The sequence below is a fragment of the Diospyros lotus genome, chromosome 8, assembly GCF_014633365.1.
Source record: "Diospyros lotus cultivar Yz01 chromosome 8, ASM1463336v1, whole genome shotgun sequence".
Taxonomy (NCBI): Eukaryota; Viridiplantae; Streptophyta; class Magnoliopsida; order Ericales; family Ebenaceae; genus Diospyros; species Diospyros lotus.
In genome coordinates, this window is record NC_068345.1 from 15,709,275 (window position 1) to 15,726,139 (window position 16,865).

The 16,865-nt window shown below is 35.7% G+C and overlaps 1 protein-coding gene across 1 annotated transcript; it reads right to left on the reverse strand.

The window, feature by feature from the left end:
- Positions 1-11,190: 11,190 nt before the first annotated feature.
- On the reverse strand, positions 11,191-14,750 carry LOC127808375 (probable disease resistance protein At4g33300). The gene is made up of 5 exons (XM_052346896.1): positions 13,940-14,750; positions 13,274-13,671; positions 12,845-13,200; positions 12,510-12,712; positions 11,191-12,266 (listed from the first exon to the last, which is right to left on the reverse strand). The coding sequence occupies exons 1-5, from the start codon at positions 14,637-14,639 to the stop codon at positions 11,440-11,442; spliced, it is 2,484 nt and encodes an 827-aa protein (XP_052202856.1). The 5' UTR covers positions 14,640-14,750; the 3' UTR covers positions 11,191-11,439.
- Positions 14,751-16,865: the final 2,115 nt, after the last annotated feature.

Sequence of the window (16,865 nt, forward strand, 5' to 3'; positions counted from 1 at the left end):
CTAGCAAGGGGAGGCACGTGGCATGGACCAGGATAGGCCTAGGCTTGGCCCAAGACCCACCCACACATGGCCCAATGCGGCTAGGCCCATGCATGCCCTGCTAGGCCGAAGTGTACTAGGCCTGCACAACTGGCGGCTCATCGCCCGACCAATGCACACGTGATAAGGGTTAATATTTCCTATATCCTAAAGAATTATATCCCCATTTTGGCTTTATATTTATGCTTAAAGTAAATAATTATTCGTATTACATATTATTTCAGGATGAAACAAGGAAGTTGGCTTCTACAATTAATTAGGGGCATAATCGAAGACATTAGATTACTCATTTTTATTGCTCAAATTCAAAGGCCAATTATGGAGTCTAGAGGATGTTTCAAGTGTACTTGGCCCAACTATCAAATGAAATCCAACCAAAGGCCCAAGACCAACCAAAGGTCGAATAAAAGCCCAACTTGTTGAAGACTTTTCTTTGTTTTGTATTTTTTTTATAAGTGATTTACCACCTAAAGTCTTTCGTATTCTTATGAGTAGTCCACCACCTAAAGTCTTTGGTATTTTTTGTCTTTTACCTAATTTTCTTCCATTACTTAGGTGAATGTTTTGTTAGTGCCCATTAGATATAATTATGTTTAGTTGAATAATTGTGTGGTTTGTATTGATCTTGTGGGCTATAAATAGCTCACTTGGGTGCATTTGTGAGGAGGTTGTTATTACTTGAATCAAAATTTAGTTTTGTTCTTAGAGTTTCTCTTAGAGAATTGCTCTTATTCTCTCTCTTATTTTCTCTTGTAATCTTACTTCCTTTCTTTCTTCTTTTAAATTCTTATGTCATTTATTGTTACTTTATTATCCACCGCCTAAATGGCCAGTTAATTTCTGCCTTTAAATTTCTGCAAATTTTAATTCATGTCTTTTAATTTTCCATCGCCTAAATGGCCGGTTAGTTTATGCTATTTTAATTCTTGTCATTTAAATTCTGTTATTTAAATTATGCCATTTAAATTCTTGTCAATTAATTTTTAAATAGAAATGAGTAGCTAAATCTAATCTTGGGTTAAGGCAAGGACAGTATCCAACGCTAATGATTCCCAAAGAAAGCTGTGCTTTAAATGAGTAACATTAATTTAGATTTCAGTATGAGTGTGTTTTAATTATTAGAAAATCACTAGGTTTGGATTGGAGCATAAGCCTAATTTAGAGCTTTCATGTCACGCATGGGAGTTACTAGAACTGGAAATGCTATCATACCCAAACCCGGATGATTAATTTAGTTGTTTTGTATATTAATTGTAATTGAATTTATGATAGTTGCTTAAATTAGAATCCTGCATATCATGTATGGGGATTGCTTAAACTAGAACTATCATCATCTCTAATTGCATTTACTAACAAACTCTCATATCTGAAATTAAATTAATGTTACTAACCTTATCTGCTAAAATTTGGGAATCAACGGGTTGGTGCTGAAATTGTCTTAACTCAAGTGCTATCCAATTTTATATCCTCACATTAAGTATTTATTTCAACTTCTACCTTGCTTTATTTTCTAGTATCTATTATCAAAAAAAAAATCATAAAAAAAATCTTGTTACCAATCCATCTAAATGCGTGTGTGTGTGTGTGTGACATTCTTTTTCTTTTGTCATAAATAAATCTCTCAGTGGACGATCTGGATTCATCCAGAAAGTATAAATTTAAATTTGGACTACAACTGCACTCGTACACTGACGAGTATAAACCTCTCACCTAAATAAAGAAAAATATATATATAAATTTTTATTGTATTTTGTTTTGTGTTTTAATTGCAGGGTGAGAGTGTAGCCAAATTTTGGCGTCGTTGCCGGGGAGATTGAGGCAAAAAGAAAAAAAAAATTATAAATTAAAAAAAAAAGTAAAAAAATGTATTTAGATAACTATTAATTACTAAATGGTGCAAGAGACTGCGGCTAGTTATGATTATTGAAATATTAATTGATTCATTAGATCATTATCTGTCGTTGAATTGTCATTTTCATATTTTTCATGTCTCAGTATTTTAGCATTGATGTGTCTTCTAATGCATTTAGCCATCCCGAGCCCAGTGAGGGGAGGTTTTCTTTTAACCAGAGTCAGGGGGAGAATTCTTATCTGTCGGGCTACGACCTAGATCTTTACACTAATTACCCTAGTTCATATGACCATTGGAATTATGCTTTGAACGATGACTCTTTGTTCCAATCTCATGAACCTTTCTGTCCAATATCTCACCAATTCGAGTTAGAACAAAGGGTTAGATCTGATACTTATCAACCTCAGGATGAAAATTTTTTAGAGGACACCCTTTAGGAGTTTATGTGAGGTCAAATGAGTTTTAATGCACAAGTGGCCGAATATCAAGAACAAACTACTAGGGCCATAGGTGACATTTTAGAACAATTGATTGAACTTACACAGACCTCGAGCGTGAGTGAGCTTGGCGAGTTTCCGAACCAACCTAATCAAAATTCCGAAGGGGGGAAATTGTCATTCAATGCACCCATAGGTCAAGAGTTGGTCCAATTTACATCCATCCCTAGGAATGATGAGCCAATTGATAGAAGAAAAATTGGACCAAAATGATGTGAGAAAAGAAGAAACATGGGAGGAAGAAGAGGATAAAATCCGAGAGCCAAAATGTGAAGATGTCATAAGTTTATTCACATTTAAGCCTAAATTTCTATCTTTTAGGCTAGTCGATATTATTGGGGATCAAATTAAACCAAACATGTGTGAGGTGTTTGTGCAAATTAATGTGCCGTACTCTGATATAATAAAACCAACACCTCCGGATGATATATTTTCAAAATATGTATGTGCATTCATGAGAAAAATCAATTTACATAATTTTGAAAATAACTTTAAAATTTGTGTAATGAATGGGAGTTATTATATGAGTAGGTGTGCAACCACTCATTTGATCCTTAACTGGAAGAAAAGAAAAAAAAAACTCTAAAAAAAATATAATAAAAATATATAATAAAATAATTTTTAAAAAATAAATAAATATATATACAAAAAAAAAAAAAGAAGTATATATATATATACATATAAGTTGTTCCTTTTCTGCATTACTTAAATAGTGTTTCTTTGTGTGCAGTCTAAATAAAATTTTTGCATACGAGTTCATGCACTAAAGACTGTCAGGTATGCCTATCTTCTATCCTTTTATTGCCGATTGAGAACAATGCGCAATTCAAGTTGGGGGGTAAGGTGTACTTAAGAATTAATCTATTGGTATTTGAAATTGATCCATTGTGCAAATAATTTTGTTTGACTCGATAATATTGTCTTGTGTGGTATATATATAATTCTATTAGGCCACTAAAAAAAAAAAAAACCTCTAAAAAAATAATTAAAAAATTAATTAAAAAATAAATAATAATAATAATAATAATTAAAAAATATATAATAAAAAAAACAAAAAATTGAATTGAGAGAGACAGAATTGGCGCTGGTGGTAGCCATTTTTTTCGGGCAGTGCAATCACACTGTCCTATAAAGGAAGAGGCACACTGCCAAATGTTGAAAAATGAGGCACCAAGCGTTGAAAAAAGAGACGCGCCTGGCCCTACAATTATGGCGTGTCTCGAGCCGAGTGTAGAATAGTGATACACATTGCTCTATAAGAGACTCCATATCTGTATATGAGGTAAGCCACACTTCTGCAAGCAAGCTCAGTCTCATTTCCTTCATATTGTTCTCCGATCAGGTACTCTCATTCATTTTGCAAGATTCATAGTTTTTAGTTTTATTTTATTATAGTTGTGTTTTAATCAAAAAAAAATGGATCTTCAACTCTCAAAAATTCGCAAGTACTATCCATCTCTCCCAATGAATGATTTGAAAAACATTTATGCTGCTAGGTGTAAAAGACTTAGAATGTTGATGTATAATAACATCCCTAAAGATATTCGTTGGTTGATCGAAGCAAAAGTTCGATTACTAGGCGAAACTTCACCTAGTTTTAAGCACTTTCCAAGTTTGGGGAAGACTAGTTTTGTGAAGAAACGAAGAGCAAAAAGAGTGAATGGTTGTCACAAATGTGCTCGTTGGATCTGTAACACACGATGCAAATCTGTGGGGTTTACGTCCGTAAATCGAGAAGACAAAATTAGTTTCATAAAGGATGGGCTGAGTAAGGAGTCTTTGGATGATATCCGATTGACTCTTGAGACGCATCTGTGTGGAATAATGCAAAGAGAACTTCTTGCTTTATAGACCCAGTTCATAAGTGACCACCAACACTATAGTCTTAAGAATCTGACTAAAAACGACCATGTTTGCCAATCTTTAAGAAAATTGGATGGGAAGCTTATCCCCACTTCATAGAAGGTGTTTAAGCCGTTTCTGGACATAAAACCAGAGGAAGATGTGAGCCACAATCATAACTATTTGTACATACGCATAATTTTTGTTTGTGTTTATTTTTTGTTGAATTTTTGTATACCTACTTTTGATCACCAAATCTCTTTTCAGGGCATACATAAAGAACAAATATAAATGGAAGGTCAATTAGTTCGTCGAATCAATACCATATGCGTACTATGTGGCTCTCAACTAGGGAGCGACAGTAGTTACGCACTTGCAGCAAGCGAACTAAGCCTAAAATTGGGAGAAAGAAAAATTAATTTGATATACGGAGGGGGAAGTCGTGGATTGAATGGTTGTGTTTCACAAGCTGCACATCTTGAAAAAGCATATGTGGTAGGTGTAATGCCAATCCCTTTAGCTGAACCACGTATTTCCGGGATTACACGCGGTCAACTTATAGAAACGACTTCTATGTCCGAGTGCATGGCTTGTAAGATTTATCAATCAGACGCCTTCATCGCTTTACCAGGAGGTTTTGGTACACTTGAAGAAATCTTCTGTATAATCTCCTGGGCTAAGAGCAATCTCCATACCAAACCTATTGGACTTTTAAATGTTAACCATTTTTTTGATGGGTTGCTCTCTTTTCTTGATCAGGCTGTGGAACAAAAGTTAATTTCTCTTTCAGCAAGAAAGATTCTCATTTCTACATCTACCATTGAGGAGCTGCTAGAAAAATTACACGCTTATGTTCCACAGCACGATCCTTATGAGGCTCGGATAGATTGGTCTAAGGTAATCAGAAACAAGCGCCAAAAAGGTTCGATTAATTTAGATTTATCTCTATAAGGCAAGTCTATGATAAGATGGCTGAGTAAGGAGTACTTTTTGTACTCTTGAGACACATCTCCTATGACTTGTACGAAATTTCTATTCTTGTGTTCTTAAAAAAAAAAAACTGTAGAATGTTGTTAGGCGAGTCTATGATAAAATGGCTGAGTAAGGAGTACTTTTTGTACTCTTGAGCCGCATTTTGTTTATCTTATGACTTGCATGAAATTTTTATTTTTGTGTGAAAATATAAAATATATATATATATATGGTATGCTCATTTGTTTGTTTGAGTTTTAGCAGTTCACAGTAAATCTATGGACTTGTGAAGTTACAGGTATTCCTAACAACCCTATTTTATTACTACAATTCAAGTTAGGGGGTGTAAGGTCTAATTATGAATTATTTTGTTCATGCTTAGCTGTGAGTTTGCTATTATTTGCTTGTAGTCTTGTGTGAATTGATTATCTTTATCTGCTCTTATTTAAAAAAAAATATTTGTGTTTTAAATAACGTTATTCCTAAAGTTTTGGAGTTATGCACTGATAGCTGGTTAAGTCTGCAATACGAAACATGAATGCATTGATTTCTTATTTGAAAATGTATATGCATTGGAACAAGTAATTTGCATTCATTGGGTATTCAAAATTTAAAAAATTGGTTATCGGTCATAAAATCAAAGGTGATAGTAATTAGCTTATTAGTACACTGTATGATCCCTCAACAAAAGTAGAGACTATTACCCAAGTGAGTGTTTGAGCCTAATAACCGTTAATTCTGAGTGAAATAACACTTACTCTAAATATGCTTTATTGTTTATCTCATCTTTTCAATGACTTCAAAACATCAATTCGCCTTGAATGTCTAGTATGATAGCGGATGAATTTGGCTGGTTTCAAATTTCGAATTAGATGATTGAGTAACATTGTTTTGTAGAAGCATGATAGGGGGATCAATTTCTTTTATTTTGGGCCTATTAACCTTTTTCTTTATTTACATTAACCTCCCTTGCTAGCCCATGTGAGCCATTTATAGTACAATTTCGTTCGTTACCCTCGTTTAACCCATAACCATATGAATTTTGTCCAACCTGGTGTGATTTTGGGAATTAGTCTGTCTAGCTATTTTCATGTTTAAAAAAAAAAGAAGAAAAAAAAAAGAAAAGAAAAAATTCTCTTAGCTATTCAGCATAATTGTTTCAAAACAAATGTTGAAAAAAAAAATCCCAGCACACCATTTGCATACTCTATCCTTTTCTTTGACAACCTATATTAACCTCATAACCCCATTATAACCCGGTCTGATCCCTTTTAATGCTATAAATCATGCGATCTTAGAATTCGAGTTCGGAGTAGGGAATTATGTTTAAATTCAGAAGTTATTTATCTAGGGCATTATTCCAGTCATGAAGCTATGTCAATTTCCCCGTTCTTTCATGAAAATACGTTTCTTGTATTTAGGATGACACCGAATTTTGAACTTGTTTTACATTTACTCTTATAGCGGTGCACCCCTTGTGTGTACACCTGAGAACTCGTTTTATTGGAGGGAAAATCCACAGTAAGGTTTAAAGTCAAAACTTCGAGGGAGTAAGTCTGTGTATTGGTCATCCTGATTGCTATTCCTAAGATTGTATGACCTTTAACCAGAAATCTAATTTTGAATGTTCGACTTATTTTGAATGTTCTACTCTGTGCATTTTGGTTTCGAATTTGAAATTTCTATATTCATATAAGTATTGTGATTAGATCATGGCTGGTGTATAATCTGATTGCTAAGGGACTAGCAATATTCAAGTTGGGGGGTGTGATAAGGGTCAATATTTCCTATATTCTAATGAATTATATCCCCATTTTGGCTTTATATTTATGCTTAAAGTAAATAATTATTCGTATTACATATTATTTCAAGATGAAGCAAGGAAGTTGGCTTCTACAATTAATTAGGGGCATAATCGAAGACATTGGATTACCCATTTTTATTGCTCAAATTCAAAGGCCAATTATGGAGTCTAGAGGATGTTTCAAGTGCACTTGGCCCAACTATCTAATGGAATCCAACTAAAGGCCCAAGACCAACCAAAGGCCCAACAAAAGCATAACTTGTTGAAGACTTTTCTTTGTTTTGTATTTTCTTTATAAGTGATTTACCACCTAAAGTCTTTGGTATTCTTTGTCTTTTACCTAATTTTCTTCCATTACTTAGGTGAATATTTTGTGAGTGCCTATTACATATAATTATGTTTAGTTGAATAATTGTGTGGTTTGTATTGTATCTTGTGGGCTATAAATAGCTCACTTGGGTGCATTTGTGAGAAGGTTGTTATTACTTGAATCAAAGTTTAGTTTTGTTCTTAGAGTTTCTCTTAGAAAATTGCTCTTATTCTCTCTCTTATTTTCTCTTGTAATCTTACTTCCTTTCTTTTTTCTTTTAAATTCTTATGTCATTTATTGTTACTTTATTATCCACCGCCTAAATGGCCGGTTAATTTATGCTTTTAAATTTCTGCAAATTTTAATTCTTGTCTTTTAATTATCCACCACCTAAATGGCCGGTTAGTTTATGCTATTTTAATTCTTGTCATTTAAATTCTGTTATTTAAATTATGTCATTTAAATTCTTGTCATTTAAATTCTGTTATTTAAATTATGCCATTTAAATTCTTGTCAATTAACTTTTAAATGAAAATAAGTAGCTAAATCTAATCTTGGGTTAAGGCAAGGACAGTGTCCAACCCCAATGATTCCCAAAGAAAGCTGTGCTTTAAATGAGTAACATTAATTTAAATTTCAGTATGAGTGTGTTTTAATTATTAGGAAATCACTAGGTTTGGATTGGAGCGTAAGTCTAACTTAGAGCTTTCATGTCACGTATGGGAGTTATTAGAACTGGAAATGCTATCATACCCAAACCCGGATGATTAATTTAGTTGTTTTGTATATTAATTGTAATTGGATTTATGATAGTTGCTTAAATTAGAATCTCGCATATCATGTATGGGGATTGCTTAAACTAGAACTATTATCATCTCTAATTGCATTTAGTAACAAACTCTCATATCTGAAATTAAATTAATGTTACTAACCTTATCTGCTAAAATTTGGGAATCAACGGGTTGGTGCTAAAATTGTCTTAACTCAAGTGCTATCCAATTTTATATCCTCACATTAAGTATTTATTTTAACTTCTACCTTGCTTTATTTTCTAGTATCTATTGTAAAAAAAAAAAATCATAAAAAAAATCTTGTTACCAATCCATCTAAATGCGTGTGCGTGTGTGTAACGTTCTTTTTCTTTTGCTATAAATAAATCTCCCAGTTGACAACCTGAACTCATCCAGAAAGTATAAATTTAAATTTGGATTACAACTGCACTCGTAGACTGACGAGTACAAACCTCTCACCTAAATAAAGAAAAAAAAATATAAATTTTTATTGTGTTTTGTTTTGTGTTTTAATTGCAGGGTGAGAGTGCAGCCAACACGGCCAACCCAAGTACGAGCTGACCACGGCCTAACACGTCCAAAACGTGCTGGGACTTGGTTTTCAACCCTAGTTTGACTAGGGTTTGGTTTTCTCCCCTATTTATGGCCATGAATAGCCTTTTCCTCTAAGAGAGAAACAACTTTTGAGAAAAGTTAAGGCGGTAGATCTTGCATTTTTGGAGCAAGGAGACTAAAGGGGCATGCTCATTGTCATTGATAAAGCATTTTTTTTGTGTGAATCACTTATAGAGGGTGGATGACACCTCACGGTACAAAGATTTAACCTTTCACACTTCGGATAACCAAAGGTTGGTTCTTCATTCTTTAGTTTATATTCATAAAGGATTATATACTTACAAACTAAATCTAATCTTTTTCAATTCATGATCAGCCAAAGAGTTTGGTTGGTCAAAAAAAATTTATGTTTCCACTATGTTTTGTTCTATGAAACACAACAACTCTTCCCTTAAACTTTCAGTCCAAAGAAAGAGTAGTGAGCCATTGTTGCAATATAACCCTCCGAGAGGAAGATGTCATTCCCTTGGAGAAGGTTTATTCTCCTGGAGAAAGTACACTAGTTACCATGTCTCACAAACAGCATTCTTTCCCAGTTGAGTCATTCTCCTGGGGGACACTAAGGGAGATGTTCTCCCAAACAAGTCACACATTGTAAATGACCTATTATTGCCTTGAGCGATAGCAACCCATTTTAAGGCATTACTTCTCCCGAAAGACTCACTAGGGTGATTCCTCTAGGGGAATCCCCACGTGCCTTCTAAACATGCTCTAGCTTGCAGCTTTTTTTCACCAGGACAACGAATCCTTTCTCCTAAACAGTGGTTCTCACTTCTCTTTCGTGTTCTGCTACTTATTCAAAGATTATATCTACTTCTTCAAGCATATTCATAGACAAAAGCTCTTTCCCAAACAGAGACATCTTCTTCTCCCAAGCCAGTGACCACCTGCCGTCTATTTTGTGCATTGCTCTACCTCGGTTTAACTATTTCTACATTATCAATTTCAATTATTGTATTTTGACAACAAAAATTACTACATGTAAGTTCGTGTTTAAGAATACTATGATTTGATCTCCCTAACCACCAACAATGAGGGGTGCCTCTCCAAGTGCTAAGATACGCTATAATGATATTAGTTGTGGATGCGTTACAAGGTGGGTTTTGCCAATACTTATTTCATTCCATCCCTAACCATAATTTTGTGTATCTTGCTTATTTCAAAAGCACACTATAAAAGCACTCTATTTTGTAGTTCTCACTTTCCTTCCCAATCCTCATGTTAGCTTATTGCTCAATTGCGAAGCTGACTAGATAGTTAACCCTATTAATGATTCGACACTACACTACATATTTGATGATGCGGTGGCCGATCACCCTCTTCTACCTTTGCTAAAGCACCTACACTGGAGGCAAGGACTTGTTCCCCCGGTTGCCCTTCGACGTTCAAGTCAGATTACCGGATCAAGGAAAAAACTTCAGAAAAAAAATTATGATTCCCTCTGTTTTTTTTTTTTTTTTAAGAATTAAAGAGTTCGATCCTTACCTCTTTCTAGCCTTCTTCCTTTTATCCCCTTGTCAAGATGAGGATTCTTTCGAAATTCCAGGGATCCTTATCCTGTTCTTCTCGAAATCTTACTGATATGAGTTCCATAATCGCAATCTCCCTCGAAGAGTTCGGGGTATCTCCTATCTCCATGATCCTCGGTGGGATGGTTGATCCCAAAGAACTCGGAGAATCCTTGCCGAGCAACAGGCAGCTAGCGTGTTCCCCCTAGACCCAAGTAAGATGACGTTGGTGAAGTACCTCTTTAGCAGACACGTGACACTGCTGTCAATGGTTATATTTCCGAGACATTGGAGTAATTATGGACCCGAGGGTGTTCCCCTCATCAATATTATTGCTTAATTTTTTTTATGATTTATCTTATTTCTGGAGGCCATAAGAAATAAACGTTTAATTGTTTGTTAGCATAACAATATCGATAATATTAATTGTCTTTAGGCTTTCTGACTTCACTAGTTATGGCAGGCAGGCTAAGGCTAAGGGAGCTTCACAATCTGTTGCCACCATTCCGCATCGTGATAATAGACTGAAGCGCCATTTGGATTGTCCACAATAGTAATAATAATAAACAATGTAGTATTACATGAACATACCAAGAACATTTAGAAATTGTGATTTTACGTGCCCTATGCATTGTATTTGTATGGGTGCACTTCACTCTACTATCAAACTACCCGTCTTTTTGCTAAAGCTCATCCAATTGGACATTATCATGGCCTATTTAGCATGCAAAATCAAGCTAGTAAAACTAGTATTTTGAGTTTGAGGGACATGCCAGACTTAATATTTTGTAAATTTTGGGCATATATATATATATATATATTGTATATTACTCCAATCTCTCCATTGATTAGGTTATAGAAAAGAGTTGCATATAAGCCCATTCCATCCAAGCCTTCCATTTATTTTAATTTCCTTGTAATTCAAACAGTAATTTTATGCTTTACTACCAAGTTACACGATTCAGCCAATTCCTCTGTTGACTTTGAAAATCATACATCACAAGGAGGTTGTTAACTACATATTTACGTACCCCCATATTATTCAGCAATAAACATCAAGCAAATTGCTATTTAAAAAACATGGAGATTCCTTCTCATTCTCATTCTACCATCCCCACACGACACGAGAGCCCATAGGGCAGAGCGAGTTTTACCAGGCAAACCCCAGCCGCCTTCAAAACATAACAAGAAGCAATACAGAAGCAGTGTTCACTCTGCAAGCCAGTCCAAGTTGAAGCACTGTTCAGCAACTTGAACAGAGAGATTTGGTATCTCTACATCTTTCCACGACCAAGATAACTCCTCGTCGCAGATTACACGTCGCAAGCACTGCAGAGCTGCTGCAGACTTTGGCAGGCTCGTAATCTGTGGACACTCCCTCATATCGATCTTTTCTAACCTCGCCAACCCTCCAATCCCCTCAGGAAGGCATTCCAGGTTCACACACTGAGAGATGTCCAGGTACTCCAGCAAAACCAGGCTGCAAATTCCGGGAGGAAGTTTTCTCAGAGAAGGGCTTGCATATATCCTCAGGATTTGTAGAGAAGTCAATTTACCCAAGTTGGATGGCAGTTCATGGAGGCTGTGGCAGTTCGTGACACTTAAGCTCGTGAGCCTGTGCATCTGACAAATGCTCGGGGGCAACTCACTTAAGTCGACACAATGATCTATGGTAAGCTCTGAAAGGCGAGGGAAGAGGTGGGGGAGGTCTACTACTGACAGATCAAGGCTGTTGTTGATCTTGCAGAGGACTAAAGACATTTTCTGCAGGTTCTTGAAGGGTATCGTTGTTTGAGGGAATTGAGGGACTGATATTTTCTCGAACCAGATACTTGTCAAGTTGCTCAAATTTGTAAGGACTGATAAGTTGTGGAGGATTGCATTCGAGGTGCTATGGTTAATCAGTACCAATGCCCTGAGCTTTGGCATGTTTTCAATGAAGGAAGGCAGGAAATATTCACTCGAGGAGAAATTCAAGATGAGAACTTCAGCTTTTGGGCATTCCATACAGAACCAATCCATTTCTCTCATTTCACCTGCATTGGATGTTTCAACATGTCAGCATACAGAGCAAAAAGAATGATTTTGTCACCAGAGACTAGAACTGCTAGGCTCACAAGTTGTGCCCTTCTAGTTTTCACTTAAAATATTTTTGGTTCTTGTCAACAAGACAACGCAGTCCTAACCATACAGGCAATAACCCTTAGATGTTTGTATAAGCACAGAAACAACATTATTCCATAAAGGATTAGCCAAAAGGAAAGGTATTGCCATAATACCTGTATGCACCGAAACAAGTTGAGCATCAAATGGCTTATCAATATTCCTCTCCCATTCTTTGGGTATCCCATTCTCTCGTCTTGGCATAAGCAATCGCCTTCGCTGATTTATAGTCCCACAATTGCTCAAATGAAGGGCAAGATCTCTCAGCACATCATGCTGGGAGACACAGATGTCATAGTAACTGCTATATTCTCCGGATCTGCCAAAAATGACATAAGTGAGAGGTTTAATGCAACACGTCTTATTAAAGGAAAAAATGGATTTTACGAGTAAAGAACAAGAACTTTCAAAGCCCAGGAATCTAAAAGCTTCATAGTCTAAATTACCCTACCGTGAATCTTTCACCAAGGTGAGGAGATTCTTATCAGCAAGCTCTACAAGAATTGCAAAAGCTTCTGCCGCATCGATATCATGCAATTCAACCCATATACTGATGAGAATATCAAGTGGGATCCTTTTGTCCTCAGGGAAAGAACCCAAGTCCAGGAAACACTCCCTAACCTTCTCTGACAGGTAATCAGTGCTCAATTTCATTCTCTCAAGCAATCGGATTTCATGCGACTCACAAATGGGTTGGCTTCGCGATAATCTATTTTTCGCACTCATCCAAAACATTTCAGTCTGGTCCCTCAAGGAGGCTCCAATCACTTTGATAGCCAAGGGAAGCCCTTTACACTCATCAACAACCTGCAGACAGTATTCTCAATCAGCAACACAAACAATTCAGAGAATCGAGAAAGTTTATCGAGCTCAATCTCACCTGGTTGATCAATTTCTGGTTGGCACCAAGAGGAATGGACTTTTGTCCGAAAGCAGAGTTGCAGAACAAGGACAGGGCTTCCTCTTCCTTCAACAATTCCAATTCATAGGTGCAGTTGATAATAGATGGAGAGAATTTAAATCGCGACACAACAAGGGTTTTGCATCCAGGGATTCTGCAAATAAGCTGTTCAAGAACCGGAAGGGACCAAACATCATCTAAAATAACGAGAGTTTTCACGACAACCCGAAGCTCATGTTGGAGCATCCATTGGGGAATCACGTCACTAGAACCATCCATGTTATGTCCTGTTATCATTCCCCAAATCTTTAACCTCAAGTGCTCCACATCCGGAGATTGTGATACAGTCAGGAAGAAAACTTTGCTATTAAAGTAACCTGAAAATATAGAACTAGCAGAGTCAATAGAGCTCTTAATCACAAACTAGAAAATGAACCTTCAAAAACTTGGAAAAGAGTTCAAATCATCACTGCCATTAATTTATAATCCCTAAAACAAAAACTAACACGCTTAGATTAAGATTGATTCAACTAAATGGACGGATCGATGAATTCTTTCTTTCATTTTACTAATGGCTAAAGTAGTATTTAGGTACTCGAGAATCAGTTTCATTTTCTTAGCAACCAAACAGAGTGAAAAACTTACTTCGAACTTCATTGTCTCGAGAAATCTCTCGAGCAAGAGTGGTTTTACCACTGCCACCAATCCCACAGATTCCAACAACCTTCAGATCATCTCTTCCAATAACCATCTCCTTCACCTTCCTCTTGGCCAGGACGATGCCGCGCCCCAAATTTTCCAAACTGTCCTCGCACCGCTCCCCCTCCACCCTCTTCGCTGCCTCCTCCAACCACCAACCGCAGCCGGAACCCTCGCCGGAGGCCCCAATCTTCAAGGAGCCGAGTCGCTGCTCGAGGCGCCGAGCGGATCCCTCCAGCCGATCAAACCTCTCGGCCGACTCGAATCGGAGGTGGTGGACGTCGGCAAGCACGTGCGCCTGCATAGGGCCCTTGAGGAACCTGGAAACCGTCTTCTCCAACTTCTCCATCTTGCGCACCATCTGGAAGTTCTTATAGACATTCCAGCGGCGGCAGGCGCGGACTTTTGCGGCCAGCTCCAGGCCGGTGCGGAGAGTCTCGGATAGACCGTCAAGCTGGCGCTGCCGTTCCGGAGGAAGCTCGACGCCGGAGTACTTGATTTCCTGGATGACGGGGAGGAGTACTTGGATGGAGGATATGAGCTGCTCGGCGCTGGCCTTACAGAGGGCCGACTTTCTGGCGATCTCCACTAGCACTTTCAGGAGCTCGGTGGCGATTTCGCCGGCGAAGAAGTCCGTTACCGCCATCTTCACAGCGGTTTACACCGGCGATGGTTATGTTGAAATTTGCATTCTCTTGTAAGAGACGAAAAGAGAATAGAGAGACACGAAGTAATCACTCGCTGAGTTTGATTTTCCTCCCCGAACTCCATCTTATTTATCTTCTAGTCTAGATTAAAAATAAAAAAATAAAAAAGCATTAAATAACTATATTCTCTACAATTATCAATTATCAATTATCAATTATCAATTTTACCCTTTCTAATTTTACTATCATTTCTTTTTCTTTTTTTTTTCTCTATAAAAAATAACATCGGATAACAAATTTCTCATCTCCTTATTAATCTTATTTACGACGATTTTATTTACAAGTTTAAATATAACGTGCTTGATAATTTTATTTAAAATTTAATAATAAAAATATTATAAAAAATATATTTTAACCTCATAATCTTTTTGAAACTCGACTTTTAATTACTAAAGATATTTTTTACCACAAAGTCACTATCTTACTTATCTCTGTGACTTTTTTATAAGTATTTTATGAAAAATGTCACTTTAATCAACGGCATAATAATATAATTAAAATAGTTTTGATAATAAAATTTTGATATATATATATATATACAATCTTATTTATGTAGAATATATTTATTAAGTGAATTGCTATCATTTTTTATAAAAGAAAATTTCATTTGATACATTATTACTAGTTAGATTCTTTTATCTTTAGTACATCTAGATTTAGGGTTAATTACATTAATAATAACTCAACTTTATATTCTATTATTGTTTGATCACTGAACTTTAAAATATTACCTGTTAGTCATTGATATTTCAAAACGATTAATGCTTAGTCACTGAACTTTGAATGTTACTTGTTAGTCACTGATATTTCAAAATTATTACTATTTAGTCACTGAATTTTAAAATTTTACATATTAGTCACTAATATTTCAAAATTGTTACTACTTAGTCACTAAACTTTAAAATATTACATGCTAGTCATTGATATTTCAAAATCGTTTTTCACCCTTCACTCGATAGTCACTGAACTTTAAGTTCACGAGTGACGAATAAGGAACAGTTTTGAAATATTAGTGATTAACATGTAATATTTTAAAGTTCAGTTTAGCAATTTTGAAATATCAGTGACTAATAGGTAACATTTTAAAGTTCAGTAACTAAGTAGTAACAGTTTTGAAATATCAGTGACTAACAGGTAACATTTCAAAATTCAGTAACTAAGCAGTAACCGTTTTGAAATATCAGTGACTAACAGGTAACATTTCAAAATTCAGTAACTAAGCAGTAACCGTTTTGAAATATCAGTGACTAACAGGTAACATTTCAAAATTCAGTGATCAAATAGTAATAGAATGCAAAATTGAGTTATTATTGGTGTAATTAATCATCTAGATTTATGGGTGAACAAGAGTTCGATTCGATTATTTTTTTTAAAAATTTTAGTTATTCGGTTCGATTGTTTTGGTATTATTAACCAAAAAATCAAATCGAATCGAATCGATAACCCAACCTTCTTTTATTAGGTTTGGTTTGATTTTTTTTTTTTTTTGTAAGATTTTCAATTCAGGTTTTGATTCGATTACAACGGTTTAAAATTCGATTAGTTCGATTTTGATTATTTTGATTAGTTTAGATAATTCGATCGATTCAATTTGATTATATACCTCAATTCTATTCAATTCAATTAATGATTTTCGATTAATTCAATTCGATTATAACTCTTTACACACCCCTAGATTTGATCCTTTTAGTTAAAATTGCTGGGTTAAATTATGTTTAGTAGGCGGATTCCGCGGTTCCTTAGCCAACTTGAACTGGTTTAACCCGATTTGATTTGATTTGATGGACCGGTTTGGTCCAATTTTGATAACATTAGAATGTTGATGCCACGTCATCCCACAAAAGCTCCAGTCCGCGGACGGAATATGGAATAAAAGCATGAAGATGCCGAATCCAATTATTAATAAGTCCAAGGCAGCAGTTATCTTTGAAATTTGGGAACGATTACAAGGACGGACTCCAACCTTCACAGCCGATTCATTTGATAAGGCCCCCTACTCAACCTTTGCCTGTGAGTCTCACAGCAGGTAACCTACTTACTTGAATCACCCTCCTGCTAATCTAACAGTTTAGTAGGTTCTTTTTTAAATGCATTTTTTTTAAGTCTGGTGGTTCAAATCTCAAATTTATTTTTATTTAAAGAATTATATGATTGATGTTAAAAAA